General features: G+C 46.3%; 1 protein-coding gene and 1 long non-coding RNA gene across 3 annotated transcripts in view; one reads left to right on the top strand and one right to left on the bottom strand.

Annotated features, from left to right (window-relative positions):
- LOC137562486 (uncharacterized) overlaps nucleotides 1-19,488 on the bottom strand; it is a 255,675-nt gene that overhangs the window by 154,725 nt on the left and 81,462 nt on the right. The window lies entirely within an intron of this gene.
- Nucleotides 1-19,488, top strand: part of LOC137562482 (chloride channel protein ClC-Kb-like) — a 114,525-nt gene that overhangs the window by 49,247 nt on the left and 45,790 nt on the right. Inside the window, exons 7-10 of the mRNA XM_068273857.1 lie at nucleotides 1,738-1,863; nucleotides 4,294-4,378; nucleotides 6,922-7,023; nucleotides 11,184-11,271. Of these exons, the coding sequence (XP_068129958.1) occupies nucleotides 1,738-1,863; nucleotides 4,294-4,378; nucleotides 6,922-7,023; nucleotides 11,184-11,271 (401 nt within the window). The remainder of the gene's footprint in view (nucleotides 1-1,737; nucleotides 1,864-4,293; nucleotides 4,379-6,921; nucleotides 7,024-11,183; nucleotides 11,272-19,488) is intronic.

The following is a 19,488-nucleotide window of genomic DNA, read 5'->3' as shown; positions in this document are numbered from 1 at the left end:
GTGCCTGTCACACTCCAGCACCACCTCCATATGTCTTCCCAGTCACTTCCTGCTCCACTCTGTGCCTGACAAACACTCCAACTTCACCTACATGTCTTCCCAGCCACTTCCTGCCCCACTCTGTGCCTGTCACACTCCAACTTCACCTAAATGTCTTCCCAGCCACTTCCTGCTCCACTCTGTGCCTGTCACACTCCAACTCCACCTTCATATGTCTCCCCAGCCACTTCCTGCTCCACTCTGTGCCTGTCACACTCCAGCACCACCTCCATATGTCTTCCCAGCCACTTCCTGCTCCACTCTGTGCCTGACAAACACTCCCAACTCCACCTCCATATGTCTTCCCAGTCACTTCCTGCTCCACTCTGTGCCTGACAAACACTCCAACTCCACCTACATGTCTTCCCAGTCACTTCCTGCCCCACTCTGTGCCTGTCACACTCCAGCTCCACCTTCATATGTCTCCCCAGCCACTTCCTGCCCCACTCTGTGCCTGCCACACTCCAACTCCACTTTCATATGTCTCCCCAGCCACTTCCTGCTCCACTCTGTGCCTGTCACACTCCAACTCCCCCTCCATATGTCTTCCTAGCCACGTCCTGCTCCACTTTGCACCTGCCACACTCCAACTCCATCACCATATGTCTTCCCAGTCACTTCCTGCTCCACTCTGTGCCTCTCACACTCCAACTCCACCTTCATATGTCTCCCCAGCCACTTCCTGCTCCACTCTGTGCCTGTCACACTCCAACTCCCCCTCCATATGTCTTCCCAGCCAGGTCCTGCTCCACTTTGCACCTGCCACACTCCAACTCCACCTTCATATGTCTCCCCAGCCACGTCCTGCTCCACTTTGCACCTGCCACACTCCAACTCCACCACCATATGTCTTCCCAGTCACTTCCTGCTCCACTCTGTGCCTGACAAATACTCCAACTTCACCTACATGTCTTCCCAGCCACTTCCTGCCCCACTCTGTGCCTGTCACACTCCAGCACCACCTCCATATGTCTTCCCAGTCACTTCCTGCTCCACTCTGTGCCTGACAAACACTCCAACTTCACCTACATGTCTTCCCAGCCACTTCCTGCCCCACTCTGTGCCTGTCACACTCCAACTTCACCTAAATGTCTTCCCAGCCACTTCCTGCTCCACTCTGTGCCTGTCACACTCCAACTCCACCTTCATATGTCTCCCCAGCCACTTCCTGCTCCACTCTGTGCCTGTCACACTCCAGCACCACCTCCATATGTCTTCCCAGCCACTTCCTGCTCCACTCTGTGCCTGTCACACTCCAACTCCACCTTCATATGTCTCCCCAGCCACTTCCTGCTCCACTCTGTGCCTGTCACACTCCAACTCCACCTCCATATGTCTTCCCAGCCACTTCCTGCTCCACTCTGTGCCTGTCACACTCCAACTCCACCTCCATATGTCTTCCCAGCCACTTCCTGCTCCACTCTGTGCCTGTCACACTCCAACTCCACCTCCATATGTCTTCCCAGCCACTTCCTGCTCCACTCTGTGCCTGTCACACTCCAACTCCACCTCCATATGTCTTCCCAGCCACTTCCTGCTCCACTCTGCGCCTGCCAAACACTCCATTCCCACTTCCACGTTTTCTCAGCCACTTGCTGCTCTTCCTTCCTAGCAGGCAATAAAGAGGCACTGTGGTTCTACCATGGGCTGTTCTTGGATATAGGAAGCGTGGTTGACCACCTCTCTCTCTGTCTCCAGGGGTCTTGTTCAGTGTAGAGGCCACCGCTACACACTTTGCCGTCCGCAACTACTGGCGGGGCTTCTTTGCAGCCACTTGTGCGGCGCTGATGTTCCGTCTCCTAGCGGTGATTAACAGTGAAGGAGGTAGGTCCACATGTACTTGCTGAGTACCAGAAGGGATATGCTTTGGCCTATTGTATAATTTATAGTTACTTAAAGATAAGGATATATAGAACTCCTATGGTGCAGAGGACTTACATACTGTTGTTCAAACATAAGCTGAAAGAAAACCTGTAATGAAAAAAAACCCTCTGGGGGATATTTACCTCGGGAGAGGGAAACCTCAGGGTCCTAACAAGGCTCCCCCCGTCCTTTTGTGTCCCACGGTGGCAGCGATGGAAGCCCCTGAACAGCAGTCATGTCAATATTTACCTTCCCGCCTCCGGCACAGTAGCGGCTCTCGGCTCAGATCAGGTGGAAATAGCCGATCCCAGCCGGCTGCGCAGTAGAGCGGACCGCCTGAACTAACTCCACCGGATCCCATCGTGGAGGCGCTACTGGGCCTGCACTGGAGCCGGGAAAGGTAAATATTGCAGGCGTCACTGCGACTGCAAAATTGTCGGCTGTGGTTTCGGGGGGGGGGGGGGTAGAGTTCAGCGCTGCTACCGTGGGATGGAGGGGGACAATGGAAGCCTTGATAGGATCCCGAGGTAAATACCCTCCAGGGGATGTTTTTTCGTTAGTGACTCTTAGGCTACTGAGCACCTAGGATAACATATTTTTAAATTAATCTCCCTACAAGGGAGGTTCGTCATGCAGTGCGTACTTCGGGGTGAGGGGTTGCTGGAGTGAGCGTCACTACTTACCTACACGGTGCTGCTTCTCTGGTCCGTATGGGATATGCCTTATCTTCATGGAGACACCACAGCTGCCAAAATTTCAACTCCTCGGCAGTGTCGTGTGCTCCGCAATGCCTGCTAGGAAATGTAGTCCGTGGCTGTGAGAAAATCTCACTTGCATCCATGGACTACAACTCCCATCATGCATTGTGCCAGGCATACGCGGGTGTGACACTGCTAGGAAGTAGAGAATTGTGCAGCTGTGGTCCCTCATTAGTAATTTATAGTGCATTGTATTCTGGGGGAAATGTGCATCTAAAGGTGCCCATTAATGTTACAAATCAGATTCAATATTGTGACGCAATTTGAACGATCAAAATTAATCTGAAGGCAATTATGGAGTGTTCCCATTAACGGAACGATATAAGAAGGCTTTACATTCCAATTCCATCATAAAATCCAACGTTCGTATCAATATTTTTTCCCTTTGCAATCACCAAAGAACATCGATTTGTTCTCTATACAATTCGATCATAAACATTGCATGAAAAGATCAGATCTGAAGGAAAAATTGTACCGTTATTGGGCACCTTTGCATGGGGGGGGGGGGTCAGTACCTATTCAGTAAGGAGTTCAAGGCAAGACTCCCTAACACTGCAGGGTGGCCTCCTGAGCGTGTCCCAGTGGCTGCAGCTCTTGAGTACTTTGAGTCCGACAGGAGAAACGTGCTATACAAATGTTCAGATTATTTATTATATTTATTTATAATAGTAGAGGGTACTTTTCCATTAGCCGGGCGCATCCGATAGGTGGCGCTAATTACATTAATAGTCACCTAACAAAAGTGTAATGTACCAGATTCTGTTGTTTTTTTACTGGCCATCTCGCTGCGGCCAAATGTATCATCAAAAGTGAGTTAATTGAATTCAATTAAGCCGGCGGCAATGTAATGCTGGGCATACACGATACGTTTTTTTTTATCAATCGAGCCACTGATGGCTCGATTGATAATTTCCGCCGTGTCCGATACCCCACCAGATCGATTCTGCGCTCAATCCCCGCGGGCGGACAATGGGAAGAAAACGAGCGAAAGATAAGGAGTGCCCGTGGGGACGAGCGGAAATCGATCCGGGCGCACGCCGGGGCGAGCGGGGACGCGGCAGGAGTCGATCAGCGGCTAATCGAGCCGCCTGATCCCATCATGTATTCCCAGCATAACAGATGAAGCCGCCGGCTTTGGCTCTGCCTCCTCTCCTCCCCCTGCTCCTATAGAACACTAGCAGCCGGTGGTTCGTCACAAGAAAACAAGCAGAGCGGGGAGGCAGCAGACATTGCCTCTGCCAGCACCCGCTCTGCAAGAACGAATGTCAGGATTCCCTGCCGCGACGAACGACTCTGGGGGGACACGCATGTCCCTGCCGGCTGCCAGTATTGTATAGGAGAGAGGCAAGGGGAAGGAGAGCGAGAGCCGAAGCCTGCGGCTTCATCTGTTACATTGCCGCCGGCTTAATTGAATTCAATTAACTCACGTTTGATAATACATTTGGCCGCAGCGAGACGGCCAGTAAAAAACACGATAGAATCGGTTACATTACACTTTTGTTACGTGACTATTAATGTAATTAGCACCACCTGTCGGATGCGCCCAGCTAACGGAAAAACTACCTAGTAGAGTTGTGTCTACATGGTGAAATGTGGCTCCCATAACCGTGCCCTTCACTTCCTGTTCTTGCAGAGACAGTCGCCATACTTTTCAGTACAAACTGGAAGGTGGAGTTTCCATTTGACCTCCCGGAATATCTGTCCTACGCCATACTGGGGTGAGTGAATGGGGAAGGGGGGGGGAGATCTCTCACCTGGCTTTCTGCGTTCTATAGTCTAGTGAAGTCAATAAGCCCCTTCTTACAGTACAGATGGAGGTGAATGATACCTGGGATTTCTGTGGGGGAGCATGGTGGTGTAGATGATACAGTGCCCCCTGCAGGTAAAGCTGCAATACATGCATTTTGTGCAGCCTTATCACCCTTTCTGCAATGCCTGATTTACAAGACCAGATATGTTGAGGGCTGTGACAAGGCCAGCTGCAACGTGTACTCCCTGCTGCAGGGAGTACTAGGACCATATCTATGAAAGTAGCCATCCCCTTGCCTGCTCACCCGACCATACATCAACCTCTGCACTGGAGCCGAGGCTGGTTTGCAGTTAGTGAGTTATCAAGGGGCGTGGCCACATGACACAAGGCCACACCTTCCTTCTGCAACTTGAATAAACATTATGTAGAAAGAACAGAGGCGCCAGCAGGATAAAATCAGGTAATACAACGTTTAAAAGTGCTTTGGAGGCAGCGGTGGACTTACCTCTTGTAAGCAGATACTATAAACTATAAACTGGCGCCAGGTGTTACCAGGACCTTTTACTGTTGTATGCTCCTATGTTATATTGCCTGAGGAAGCAGGTTTACACCTGTGAAATGCGTTGCGACCCCCTTGGAGTATGCCAATAAAATTTATTTAGATTTGAACTGACAGTTTATAGTGTCTGCTTACAGGAGGTAAGTCCACCTCTGCCCCTAAAGCACTTTTAAACATTTTATTACCTGATTTTATCCTGCTGGCACCTCTGTTCTTTTTACATAATATTAATTATCCACCCCTGGTGGAGGGGGATACCCCTTTTTTCCTGTCTACAGAGAGCGACTTCTTATTCCTGAGTGGGGACAGGATAATCTCCTAACCTGCCTATACAGTGGTTGCCTGCTGGTGACCCTGTCTTGTGAGTATATATATTGTACTCTTTACATATATCCATTTTTGCAGTACTTACTACACTATATTGGGCTCTCGGTTTCCCTCTTCTGTATAACTTTAGTAAACAGTATGAGCAGGGGTGGATGGAGCGGCCCACCCATTGGACTGTATGCCAGCTTCTGCTCAAATACAGAGGCAGATCTGAGGTCAGGTAAGCGAGGGAGTGGCTACAACGCCGCATCTATCCAATAAAGGCACCTGGAAATTTTGACGCCCAGTAATGCCGATAGCAAAATATCAGTATTAAATACCGAAAGCTTACTATGGCCAAACCCCCTACTCTCACACAGGACCTTCCCACTACCTATGCCTAACCTTAACCCCCCTCCCCCATTACCTGCCTAATACCTAAACACCCCCACCCCCCGCACACACTACCTCCCTAATGCCTAAAACCACCCCTCCCACCCCCGCACAAACTTCCTACCTAACCCTTTACCCCCTCTCCTGCACAAACTACCAACCTAACGCCCAACTCTTAATCCCCTCCCCCCGCACAAACTACCTACCTAACGCCTAACCCTTAACCCCCCCTCCCCCCACACAAACTACATACCTAATGCCTAACCCTAAACACTACCCCCCCCCCCGCACAAACTACCTACCTAATGCCTAACGCTTAACCCCTTCTCCCCGCACAAACTACCTACCTAACGCCTAGCCCTTAACCCCCCCTCCCCCCCACACAAACTACATACCTAATGCCTAACCCTAAACACTACCCCCCCCCCGCACAAACTACCTACCTAATGCCTAACCCTTAACCCCTTCCCCCCGAACAAACTACCTACCTAACGCCTAACCCTTAACCCCCCCTCCCCCCACACAAACTACATACCTAATGCCTAACCCTAAACACTACCCCCCCCCCGCACAAACTACCTACCTAATGCCTAACCCTTAACCCCTTCCCCCCGCACAAACTACCTACCTAACGCCTAGCCCTTAACCCCCCCTCCCCCCCACACAAACTACATACCTAATGCCTAACCCTAAACACTACCCCCCCCCGCACAAACTACCTACCTAACGCCTAACTCTTAACCCCCTCCCCCCGCACAAACTACCTACCTAACGCCTAGCTCTTAGGGACTTGACGTCATGATGCTGAGTCCCGATCCTCCACACAGAGAATAGCGGAGCTTTGTGGCGGGGGTGCCAACCCCCCACCTCCACCTCAACAAGTAGTGCGGTCAGTGGCACCTATGTTTTCACCAGACCTGCCCCCCATCCCTCCCCCAACAAACTAGGATTGCAGGCAGTGTTCTATAATCCACGCCCCCCAACCCCCTTTATTATGCAGAGCAGCTGCCCGGTACTCAATAGCCTGGTCAATTGCCAGGTCCTCTTCGCTACTTCGCTGTGTCTCTTCCCTACCAGTGTACAGCGCCATCTCCTCATAGGTTACCGATACATGTCCTGGGACATCGGGAGCCTACAGGGAGAAGCTGCCACGCTGACAATAGGAGAGGTATAGTGCTGAAGTGGAGAAGACAGGTGGACCTCATTTCAGCACAGACAGTTGCTGACGCTTCTTCCTGTGTTGTTTCATCCAGGGTTGTGTGCGGCTGCGTGTGCTGCGTCTACCTTTTCCTGCACCGCGTCACCCTCCTGTTCATCAACAACAACGAGCGTGTGGGGAAATTCTTCCGAAACAAGTAAGTGGACTTTCCTTTATACTGTAGCTCTTGTGGGGGATGAGAGTTCATACAGGCAGGCAGATGGAGGCTCCGCTCACACCCATCTGTGCTCCACAGTTTAGGCCAACTATAACTAGTAAACGCCCCCCCCCCCCCAAAAAAAAACAACTTTGCCCACGACATGATTGACGGCAGGGACTAAATTGTAAGCTCCTCTGTAGATTGTTAGTGACATGACAGCAGGAGCTAAACTGTAAACTCCTCTGAGTACAGCTAGTGACATAATGGCAGGGATGAGACTGAAGGCTCCTCTGAGTACAGCTAGTGACATGATGTCAGGGATTAGAGTGAGAGCTCCTCTAAGTAAAGCTAGTGACATGACGTCAGAGTTTAGAGTGAGAGCTCCTGAGTACAGCTAGTGACATGACGTAATTTCTACACCAAGACCAGCGAGCAAGCATCACTACGTAACTAATGTTACTAAAGTTGCCATGGTAGGCTAGGGGAAATAGGTTACCGACCTGAAACAATAAACTATAACAAATATAGAAGAAACTAGAAATCCCCCTTGTAATAATGTCAAAAACTGAACACTGAGCAAAAAAATATATATATAAAAACACAGGATGTAGAAAAAGTACAAAAAATCTTTATTTATAAGCCAACCATAATTTAAAAACAATTTAAGAACAAGGCAGCCAGACCTGAGTCTTATGTCCCTAAATATCACAGTACAACATGCAAGCCCTGCTTATTAATTGATATTGTTCCTGTATGCGATCACCCAGGGATCTCTGCAAGAAGATTATGTGAAAAATAGAAGACAGTGCCACAAAAAGTTGTGTTCAAAAATGTATAATAAATAAATGTAAATAGAGGCACTGTATCGCAGAGAGTTGTACCTGGAGGATCACACACAGTTAGACATACACATATATATAGATAAACCTCAATTACTAATCGCTACTGGTAAAAATAAGGTGCAAGTGCAATATGGTGCAAACAGACATAATTCATATAACTGAAATAAACAAGACATAAATATTGCATAAAGTAGGGAAGGAAGTGGTGAGAGGATGAGGTAGACAAATAAAAAGATATACAGCTGAGTATGTAGGAGGGAGTATTCCCATAAGGACGGCGTTGGTAGCGCCCCTGCAGCCAGTCCTGAGACCCTTCTACCATCATATTTGGTGAGCCCTGCGCTGATGTTCTCTCTTTCTTGTTGCTGCTGTATTTCACTTCATTTCCCACTGTGTGCACCTTATGGGAATACTCCCTCCTACATACTCAGCTGTATATCTTTTTATTTGTCTACCTCATCCTCTCACCACTTCCTTCCCTACTTTATGCAATATTTATGTCTTGTTTATTTCAGTTATATGAATTATGTCTGTTTGCACCATATTGCACTTGCACCTTATTTTTACCAGTAGCGATTAGTAATTGAGGTTTATATATATATATGTGTATGTCTAACTGTGTGTGATCCTCCAGGTACAACTCTCTGCGATACAGTGCCTCTATTTACATTTATTTATTATACATTTTTGAACACAACTTTTTGTGGCACTGTCTTCTATTTTTCACATAATCTTCTTGCAGAGATCCCTGGGTGATCGCATACAGGAACAATATCAATTAATAAGCAGGGCTTGCATGTTGTACTGTGATATTTAGGGACATAAGACTCAGGTCTGGCTGCCTTGTTCTTAAATTGTTTTTAAATTATGGTTGGCTTATAAATAAAGATTTTTTTGTACTTTTTCTACATCCTGTGTTTTTATATATATATATATATATATATATATATATATATATATATATATATATATATATTTTGCTCAGTGTTCAGTTTTTGACATTATTACAAGGGGGATTTCTAGTTTCTTCTATATTTGTTATAGTGACATGACGTCAGGGATTAGATTGAAGGCTCCTCTGAGTACAGCTAGTGACATGACGTCAGGGATTAGATTGAAGGCTCCTCTGAGTACAGCTAGTGACATGACGTCAGGGATTAGATTGAAGGCTCCTCTGAGTACAGCTAGTGACATGACGTCAGGGATTAGGTTGAAGGCTCCTCTGAGTACAGCTAGTGACATAATGGCAGGAATTAGATTGAAAGCTCCTCTGAGTACAGCTAGTGACATAATGTCAGGGATTAGATTGGAAGCTCCTCTGAGTACAGCTAGTGACATGACGTCAGGGATTAGATTGAAGGCTCCTCTGAGTACAGCTAGTGACATGACGTCAGGGATTAGGTTGAAGGCTCCTCTGAGTACAGCTAGTGACATAATGGCAGGAATTAGATTGAAAGCTCCTCTGAGTACAGCTAGTGACATTACGTCAGGGATTAGATTGGAAGCTCCTCTAAGTACAGATAGTGACATTACGTCAGGGATTAGATTGAAGGCTCCTCTAAATACAGCTAGTCACATGACGTCAGGGATTAGATTGAAGGCTCCTCTGAGTAGTACAGCTAGTGACATGACGTCAGGGATTAGAGTGAGAGCTCCTCTGAGTACAGCTAGTGACATGACATCAGGGATTAGATTGAAGGCTCCTCTAAATACAGCTAGTCACATGACGTCAGGGATTAGATTGAAGGCTCCTCTAAATACAGCTAGTCACATGACGTCAGGGATTAGATTGAAGGCTCCTCTGAGTAGTACAGCTAGTGACATGACGTCAGGGATTAGATTGAAGGCTCCTCTGAGTAGTACAGCTAGTGACATGACGTCAGAGATTAGAGTGAGAGCTCCTCTGAGTACAGCTAGTGACATGATGTCAGGGATTAGATTGTAAACTCCTCTCAGGGCAGTTAGTGACACACTGAATACCCTTGTTGTCCCTCATTCAGGACTAATGTACAGATCTGTGTAAATATATGTATTATCCTACTGCAAAAATTGTGTTTTATTGACTCTAAACTTTATTTCCATTCTTTAAATTGATATATTTCTTATTTGCAAATGTAAATATGAAGAAAATTGACCCATGATAGAAAGGAGCACTGTGGTTTGAATCATAAAACAACATATTTTTCTTATGGTATGTGGGTCCAGGGGTGTGTTGGGGCGTGGTTAGGGATGTGGCAGGGGCGTGGCTTAAGTGTCCCTCTTTCTTCTCAAAAATATTAACAACAAAACTGCACTACATTGTGTTAATCTATAAAAAGCAGAGCACTCCAAATAAACACAAGTGCACGATCAGGCCCCCTTGCAGGTATATAGAGGAAAGAGGCCAGATAGGTAGCACATCCTATGCAGGTTGTAATAGGCAGATGTTGCGAATATAGCTCTGACTGGTGGATTTCCACTACCCTATGGTTTTGTTACTAAATGAGGACAGCATAGGCCCCCTTTCCACAACTACACTGGGCATAAAGCACCAATCATCAGATACATCTGTCTCTAATCAGAGAGGGATCTATTACTGACACACACACATTGCACACAAATGTTCAATAGATTATAGCATTAAACCTATTGAAAATCTGTGGAGCCGCCAACACGGGCACCCCAAGTCTCCCCCATGAAAATGTGTTCCCCTCATGCTGTGCAGAGTCTTGGAAGCGAGCCCAACGCTCACCTACCTGCTGGCGGCACCTCCTCCTGTCTTCTCTCCACCGCCGCTAGAGGGCCAGTACCCCATGACCCAGTGGTACAAACATTACATGACTATATACAGTACATGCCGTCAGGTCATGGGATGCAGCGGCGGGGATGGAGAGAAGAAGAAGTGCTCTGGTGGGTAAGTGTGCGTACGATTTGCCACCAACCCTCTACACGGGCCAGATGAAGCATATTTTAGATGGGGCAGATTGGCTGGGGTACAGTCAGTTGTCACGAAATTGAACCCGCCACACACAGGACCAACCCCCAGTCTAGCGAGATCTTTTCAGCCTGGGTGATTGGTTTTAGCCTGGAAATCGATCAAATTGCAGCATCGCTCTCATGATGATTGAATACTCTGCCGAGAAAACCGAGCAAGTGTATGGGCACCTTTACTCATCTCACAGGTAATGATTTGATTTATAAATGATGTCTAACACTTCTCAGGTGAGGGGGATCTGTAGAGATGGGAGAGTTCTCTGCTCCTCCCCAGTCTTTATCCATCAGATGATGTGTATTTGCTCTGCGGGACTCAGCATGTGTTGTACTCTTCCTCTGCAGTAAGATTGTCTACGCTGCGTTTGTCTCGCTGATATTGGCCAGCATCACCTTCCCTCATGGATTTGGACAGTACATGGGAGGCACTCGGGTAAGTCACACTTGATGCTAGCACTGCACCATTTACCAGCAAAAAGAACACCACCTACATACAATTTATTTATTGTATTTATAAAGCGCCAACATGTTACGCAGCGCTGGACATTAGTTTAGGTTACAGATAATATTTAGGGGTGACATACAGCAATATGACAATACAGGAATACAAGAAAGACCAGATCACACAGCACAGTATGAGTACAAGGTAATGCTTAGTCACTGGATGGGAGCATGGAGATCACACAGCACAGTATGAGTACAAGGTAATGCTTAGTCACTGGATGGGGCATGGAGATCACACAGCACAGTATGAGTACAAGGTAATGCTTAGTGACTGGATGGGAGCATGGGGATCACACATCACAGTATGAGTACAAGGTAATGCTTAGTCACTGGAGGGGAGCATGGAGATCACACAGCACAGTATGAGTACAAGGTAATGCTTAGTCACTGGAGGGGAGCATGGAGATCACACAGCACAGTATGAGTACAAGGTAATGCTTAGTGACTGGATGGGAGCATGGGGATCACACATCACAGTATGAGTACAAGGTAATGCTTAGTCACTGGAGGGGAGCATGGAGATCACACAGCACAGTATGAGTACAAGGTAATGCTTAGTCACTGGATGGGAGCATGGAGATCACACAGCACAGTATGAGTACAAGGTAATGCTTAGTCACTGGATGGGAGCATGCAGATCACACAGCACAGTATGAGTACAAGGTAATGCTTAGTCACTGGAGGGGAGCATGGAGATCACACAGCACAGTATGAGTACAAGGTAATGCTTAGTCACTGGATGGAGCATGGGGATCACACATCACAGTATGAGTACAAGGTAATGCTTAGTCACTGGATGGAGCATGCAGATCACACAGCACAGTATGAGTACAAGGTAATGCTTAGTCACTGGATGGAGCATGGAGATCACACAGCACAATATGAGTACAAGGTAATGCTTAGTCACTGGATGCAGCATGGAGATCACACAGCACAGTATGAGTACAAGGTAATGCTTAGTCACTGGATGGAGCATGGAGATCACACAGCACAGTATGAGTACAAGGTAATGCTTAGTCACTGGATGGGAGCATGGAGATCACACAGCACAGTATGAGTACAAGGTAATGCTTAGTCACTGGAGGGGAGCATGGAGATCACACAGCACAGTATGAGTACAAGGTAATGCTTAGTCACTGGATGCAGCATGGAGATCACACAGCACAGTATGAGTACAAGGTAATGCTTAGTCACTGGATGGGAGCATGGAGATCACACAGCACAGTATGAGTACAAGGTAATGCTTAGTCACTGGATGGAGCATGGGGATCACACATCACAGTATGAGTACAAGGTAATGCTTAGTCACTGGATGGAGCATGCAGATCACACAGCACAGTATGAGTACAAGGTAATGCTTAGTCACTGGATGGAGCATGGAGATCACACAGCACAATATGAGTACAAGGTAATGCTTAGTCACTGGATGCAGCATGGAGATCACACAGCACAGTATGAGTACAAGGTAATGCTTAGTCACTGGATGGAGCATGGAGATCACACAGCACAGTATGAGTACAAGGTAATGCTTAGTCACTGGATGGGAGCATGGAGATCACACAGCACAGTATGAGTACAAGGTAATGCTTAGTCACTGGAGGGGAGCATGGAGATCACACAGCACAGTATGAGTACAAGGTAATGCTTAGTCACTGGATGCAGCATGGAGATCACACAGCACAGTATGAGTACAAGGTAATGCTTAGTCACTGGATGGAGCATGGAGATCACACAGCACAGTATGAGTACAAGGTAATGCTTAGTCACTGGATGGGAGCATGGAGATCACACAGCACAGTATGAGTACAAGGTAATGCTTAGTCACTGGATGGGGCATGGAGATCACACAGCACAGTATGAGTACAAGGTAATGCTTAGTCACTGGGTGGGAGCATGGAGATCACACAGCACAGTATGAGTACAAGGTAATGCTTAGTCACTGGAGGGGAGCATGAAGATCACACAGCACAGTATGAGTACAAGGTAATGCTTAGTCACTGGATAGGAGCATGGAGATCACACAGCACAGTATGAGTACAAGGTAATGCTTAGTCACTGGAGGGGAGCATGGAGATCACACAGCACAGTATGAGTACAAGGTAATGCTTAGTCAGTGGATGGGGCATGGAGATCACACAGCACAGTATGAGTACAAGGTAATGCTTAGTCACTGGAGGGGAGCATGGAGATCACACAGCACAGTATGAGTACAAGGTAATGCTTAGTCACTGGATGGGAGCATGGAGATCACACAGCACAGTATGAGTACAAGGTAATGCTTAGTCACTGGATGGGAGCATGGGGATCACACATCACAGTATGAGTACAAGGTAATGCTTAGTCACTGGATGGAGCATGCAGATCACACAGCACAGTATGAGTACAAGGTAATGCTTAGTCACTGGATGGAGCATGGAGATCACACAGCACAATATGAGTACAAGGTAATGCTTAGTCACTGGAGGGGAGCATGGAGATCACACAGCACAGTATGAGTACAAGGTAATGCTTAGTCACTGGATGCAGCATGGAGATCACACAGCACAGTATGAGTACAAGGTAATGCTTAGTCACTGGATGGGAGCATGGAGACCACACAGCACAGTATGAGTACAAGGTAATGCTTAGTCACTGGATGGGAGCATGGAGATCACACAGCACAGTATGAGTACAAGGTAATGCTTAGTCACTGGATGGGGCATGGAGATCACACAGCACAGTATGAGTACAAGGTAATGCTTAGTCACTGGAGGGGAGCATGGAGATCACACAGCACAGTATGAGTACAAGGTAATGCTTAGTCAGTGGATGGGGCATGGAGATCACACAGCACAGTATGAGTACAAGGTAATGCTTAGTCACTGGAGGGGAGCATGGAGATCACACAGCACAGTATGAGTACAAGGTAATGCTTAGTCACTGGATGGGAGCATGGAGATCACACAGCACAGTATGAGTACAAGGTAATGCTTAGTCACTGGATGGGAGCATGGGGATCACACATCACAGTATGAGTACAAGGTAATGCTTAGTCACTGGATGGAGCATGCAGATCACACAGCACAGTATGAGTACAAGGTAATGCTTAGTCACTGGATGGAGCATGGAGATCACACAGCACAGTATGAGTACAAGGTAATGCTTAGTCAGTGGATGGGAGCATGGAGATCACACAGCACAGTATGAGTACAAGGTAATGCTTAGTCACTGGAGGGGAGCATGGAGATCACACAGCACAGTATGAGTACAAGGTAATGCTTAGTCACTGGATGGGAGCATGGAGACCACCCAGCACAGTATGAGTACAAGGTAATGCTTAGTCACTGGATGGGAGCATGGAGATCACACAGCACAGTATGAGTACAAGGTAATGCTTAGTCACTGGATGGAGCATGGAGATCACACAGCACAGTATGAGTACAAGGTAATGCTTAGTCACTGGGTGGGAGCATGGAGATCACACAGCACAGTATGAGTACCAGGTAATGCTTAGTCACTGGATGGCAGCATGGAGATTAGGCAAATTAGGTTCACTCAGATGCATAGCATGGGTGCACAATAATGGAGGTGCATGATCAGGTAGGACACAAAAGGAGGATGACCCTGCCCAAAGGATTACAATCTAGAGGGAGAGGTAAGGACACCAAAGGTAGGGGACCAGAGACAGAGTTCAGCTGCGGGTTTAGAGCACTTGTGAGGGGTGGTTGGCCAGAGTGAAAAAGTGAGTTTTGAGGGCCTTCTTGAAGATGTTGAAGGAGGGGGCTGCCCTAATGGGTGGAGGTAGGGAGTTCCATAGTGTTGGAGCAGCTCTTGAGAAGTCCTGGAGGCGTGCATGGGACTGGGTGATGCGGGGGGCAGTTAGGCGAAGTTCATTGGAGGAGCGGAGCGAGCGGCTAGGTGTGTACCTCTGAGTAAGATCAGAAATGTAGGTTGGACAGGTTTTGTGGACAGATTTGTAGGTCAGACACAGTATCCTGGATCTGATTCTGGACTGGATAGGAACCCAGTGGAGGGATTCACGGAGGGGAGCCGCCCTGGTGGAGCGATGGTAGGAGTGGATAATTCTGGCTGAAAGTGCCAGTTCTTCCCAACCAGACTGCTACATAGACGTGTGACCAGTTCTCCTCTGCTTCAGCAGAGATAGGGACAGTGGGGTGAGAAAACAGCATGGTAAGGTCCCATACACACGCTCAACAGCGGCCTTTTATGCAGCACAATTATCAAACAACTTTTGTTGTGAAACAAGTTAAAACAACCAAATAAGTATTTTGCTATTGTTCAAACAACTGAGAAGACTGATAAGACGTCAATCCAACTATTGGATTGATGTCTTATCAGTCGTTTGAAAAATAGCACACAACTTTTTTTGGTTGTTTCAACTTGTCGATAATTGTGCTGAATAAAAGGCCGCTGTTGATCGTGTGTTTGGGGCTTAGAAATGACAGATTTACATTACAAAAGACCTGTGCGCTGAACTGTGTTTATCCCATTAGCAGCTTCAATAGCGTTATCCCGTATGAGATAAGTGCTCTGCTTTTGTCCTCAGTCTGCAGAACTTGTTGTGCTGTAAATTCTTGGAATGCTTTTATCTCTCTACACTAGCAGAAAATATAAAAACTGAAAGCAGAAGTCCTCTGTTATTGTATCACACTGCCCCCTGGTGACAAGTGGCCAAAAACACATATCACAGTGGTACTAATTAGAAGTAAGGAAATGTAACAAATAATATACAAATGTGCTAAAATAAAGGGTTAAAGGGCATAATGAACCTCATTGCACTTGCATCCACGGATTGTAAACTGCCCCGGCATGCAATGGGCCTGATTCACTATTCGGTGCTAACCTAGTTAGCACACTTTAAGGCTTTGGGCAAGCTAACTAGGGTGCTTAGTAGTTAGCACGCACCAAACTGAATAAGATTGCGCGCAAAGTCCCGCGCAAAACTTTGCATGCATTGGATGCGCCCTAAACGTCGCATGGGTACGACCTTATAGATGCATAGGGTGCGCCGTTTTCTCGCTCGCACGGAACTTTGCCCACGAGCGCTAATTAGCGTGTGCAAAGAGGCGTGAGAAAGGGCTTTTCACAAGCGTGCTAACAGTTAGCCCATTGTGAGCAAGAGAGATGCTCCTGGCATGTACAAGATGTGCTCTGTCCAAGGAGAAGATGGTTCATCCCTTACAGGCTGGGGACAAAAGGAGCAGCACCCTGTGGGTAAGTGATGAGACTCCCTTACCCCCCACCCCCAATCACACACTTCATTACCGTCCTCCCTTATCAGGAGGTTCACTGTAAAAAAAAAAAAAATGTTCAGTGGCCTTTGAGTGAAATTTCACTTTTGCTAAAGGATTTCTGCAAAAATAAACCAATCCCTTTTTTTTTAGTGTGGAAAGTGATTTCGGTTAGCATTAGATACGCTGGAGAGAAGTTAGGGTTATGAAACGAGAAGGGTTTGTTACAGACCAGGAAAATTGCAGTGCCTTGCAAAAGTATTCACTGCGGCTTTGCACCTGTTTTGTTACATTCCAACCAGTAATTTGAATGCTTTTTAATATTAGTTTTTATGTTGTGATGGATCTACACAAATAGTCAAAGTTGGTGAATTGAAAGGAGAAAATATATAAAGAATTAAACTTTAAGAAAATAATAAATGGAAAATTGCCATGTTCATATGTATTTACCCCCTTTGCTCTGAAGCCCCTAAAAAGCCCTGGTGCAACTCCCCCCCCCCCCCAATTTTTTTTAATTATATATATATATATATATATATATATATATATATATATATATATATATATACACACACACACAGTGGGATGCGAAAGTTTGGGCAACCTTGTTAATCATCATGATTTTTCTGTATAAATTGTTGGTTGTTACAATAAAAAATGTCAGATAAATATATCATATAGGAGACACACACAGCGATATTTGAGAAGTGAAATGACGTTTATTGGATTTACAGAAAGTGCACAATAATTGTTTAAATTAAATTAGGCAGGTGCATAAACGTCATTTTATTGATTCCAAAACCTTTAGATCTAATTATTGGAACTCCAATTGGCTTGGTAAGCTCAGTGACCCCTGACCTACATACACAGGTGAATCCAATTACGAGAAAGAGTATTTAAGTGGGTCAATTGTAAATTTCTCTCCTCTTTTAATTTTCTCTGAAGAGTAGCAACATGGGGGTCTCAAAACAACTCTCAAATGACCTGAAGACAAAGATTGTTCATCATCATGGTTTTGGGGAAGGATACAGAAAGCTGTCTCAGAGATTTCATCAGTCTGTTTCCACAGTTAGAAACATATTGAGGAAATGTAAGACCGCAGGTTCAGTTCAAGTTAAGGCTCGAAGTGGCAGACCAAGAAAAATCTCAGATAGACAGAAGCGACGAATGGTGAGAACAGTCAAAGTCAACCCACAGACCAGCACCAAAGACCTACAACATCATCGTGCTGCAGGCGGAGTCACTGTGCATCGTTCAACCATTCAGCGCCCCTTACACAAGGAGATGCTGTACCCTTACACAAGGAGTGATGCAGAAGAAGTCTTTTCTCCGCCCACAGCACAAACAGAGCCGCTTTAGGTATGTTAAAGCACATGTGGACAGGCCAGCTTCAGTTTGGAATAAGGTGCTGTGGACTGATGAAACTAAAATTGAGTTATTTGGGCATAACAAGGGGCGTTATGCATGGAGCAAAAAGAACAAAGCATTCCAAGAAAAACACCTGCTACCTACAGTGAAATATGGTGGTGGTTCCATCATGCTGTGGGGCTGTGTGGCGAGTGCAGGGACTGGGAATCTTATCAAAGTTGAGGGACGCATGGATTCCACTCAGTATCAGAAGATTCTGGAGAACAATCTCCAGGAATCAGTGACAAAGCTAAAGCTGCGCCAGGGCTGGATCTTTTAACAAGACAACGACCCTAAAAAGTGCTCAAAATCCACTAAGGCATTCATCCAGAGGAACAAGTACAATGTTCTGGCATGGCCATCTCAGTCCCCAGACCTGAATATAATTGAAAATCTGTGGTGTGAGTTAAAGAGAGCTGTCCATGCTGGGAAGCCATCAAACCTGAATGAACTAGAGATGTTTTGTAAAGAGGAATGGTCCAAAATACCTTCAACCAGAATCCAGACTCTCATTGGAACCTACAGGAAGCGTTTAGAGGCTGTAATTTCTGCAAAAGGAGGATCTACTAAATATTGATTTCATTTCTGTTTTATGCACCTGCCTTTCTGTTAATCCAATAAACTTCATTTCACTTCTCAAATATCACTTCTCAAATATCACTGTGTGTGTCTCCTATATGATATATTTAAGTGACATTTTTAATTTTTTTATCGTAACAACCAACGAATTATACAGGAAAATCAGGTCGATTAACAAGGTTGCCTAAACTTTCGCATCCCACTGTGTGTGTGTGTGTGTATATATATATATATATATATATATATATATACATATATATACAAAGCTTTGAATAGCACTCAGAGCACCATCAAATCCATAATCTTTAAATGGAAAGAACATGGTAAGCCTGCCAAGAGAGGGCTGCCCACCAAAACTCACAGACCGAGCAAGGAGGGCATTAATCAGACAGCAACATGCACAGGGGTGTCTGCGGGCTTCAGGCAATTTCGGGCGAGGTGCCCTTTCTCAAGTGCTCGAAGTTTATCACAGGAATAACACATTTATAGAACAATTACACCTGACCACACCTTACATAAGGGGGTGGGAACCACTCTCTATTGCATTTAACCCTACGAACAGCTAACCCTATAGAAAACACCTGAGGCTAAAGTCTTCATTTAAGCCCTCTGGTGACTGCGTCCCCAGCCTATCCATCCACCAGGCCTCCCTCCTCAGAAGTTCCTTCACATGATCCCAGGCCAAAGGTAACCCTGCAGGAGGTGCAGAGTTCCATGCAAGAGACTGGAGTATCTGTCCATAAGACCATAATAAGCTGTACACTCCATAGAGCTGAAAATAAAGCAGCGCAGCTTAATGAGGAGCACGAGCTCAGCGCACGCTATGCTGCGTTAGTGACAGCAGCCTATTGCGCCAATCAAAGCACCGGGATTACGTAAACCACTGGAGCTGATGGGGCTACGGGAGGGTTCAGAGTAGTGGCCGTTAG

This window comes from Hyperolius riggenbachi, chromosome 3 (assembly GCF_040937935.1).
Source record: "Hyperolius riggenbachi isolate aHypRig1 chromosome 3, aHypRig1.pri, whole genome shotgun sequence".
In the NCBI taxonomy this organism is placed as follows: domain Eukaryota; kingdom Metazoa; phylum Chordata; class Amphibia; order Anura; family Hyperoliidae; genus Hyperolius; species Hyperolius riggenbachi.
The sequence above is the reverse complement of the archived record's forward strand: the minus strand, read 5'-3'. Positions and strand labels throughout refer to the sequence as shown.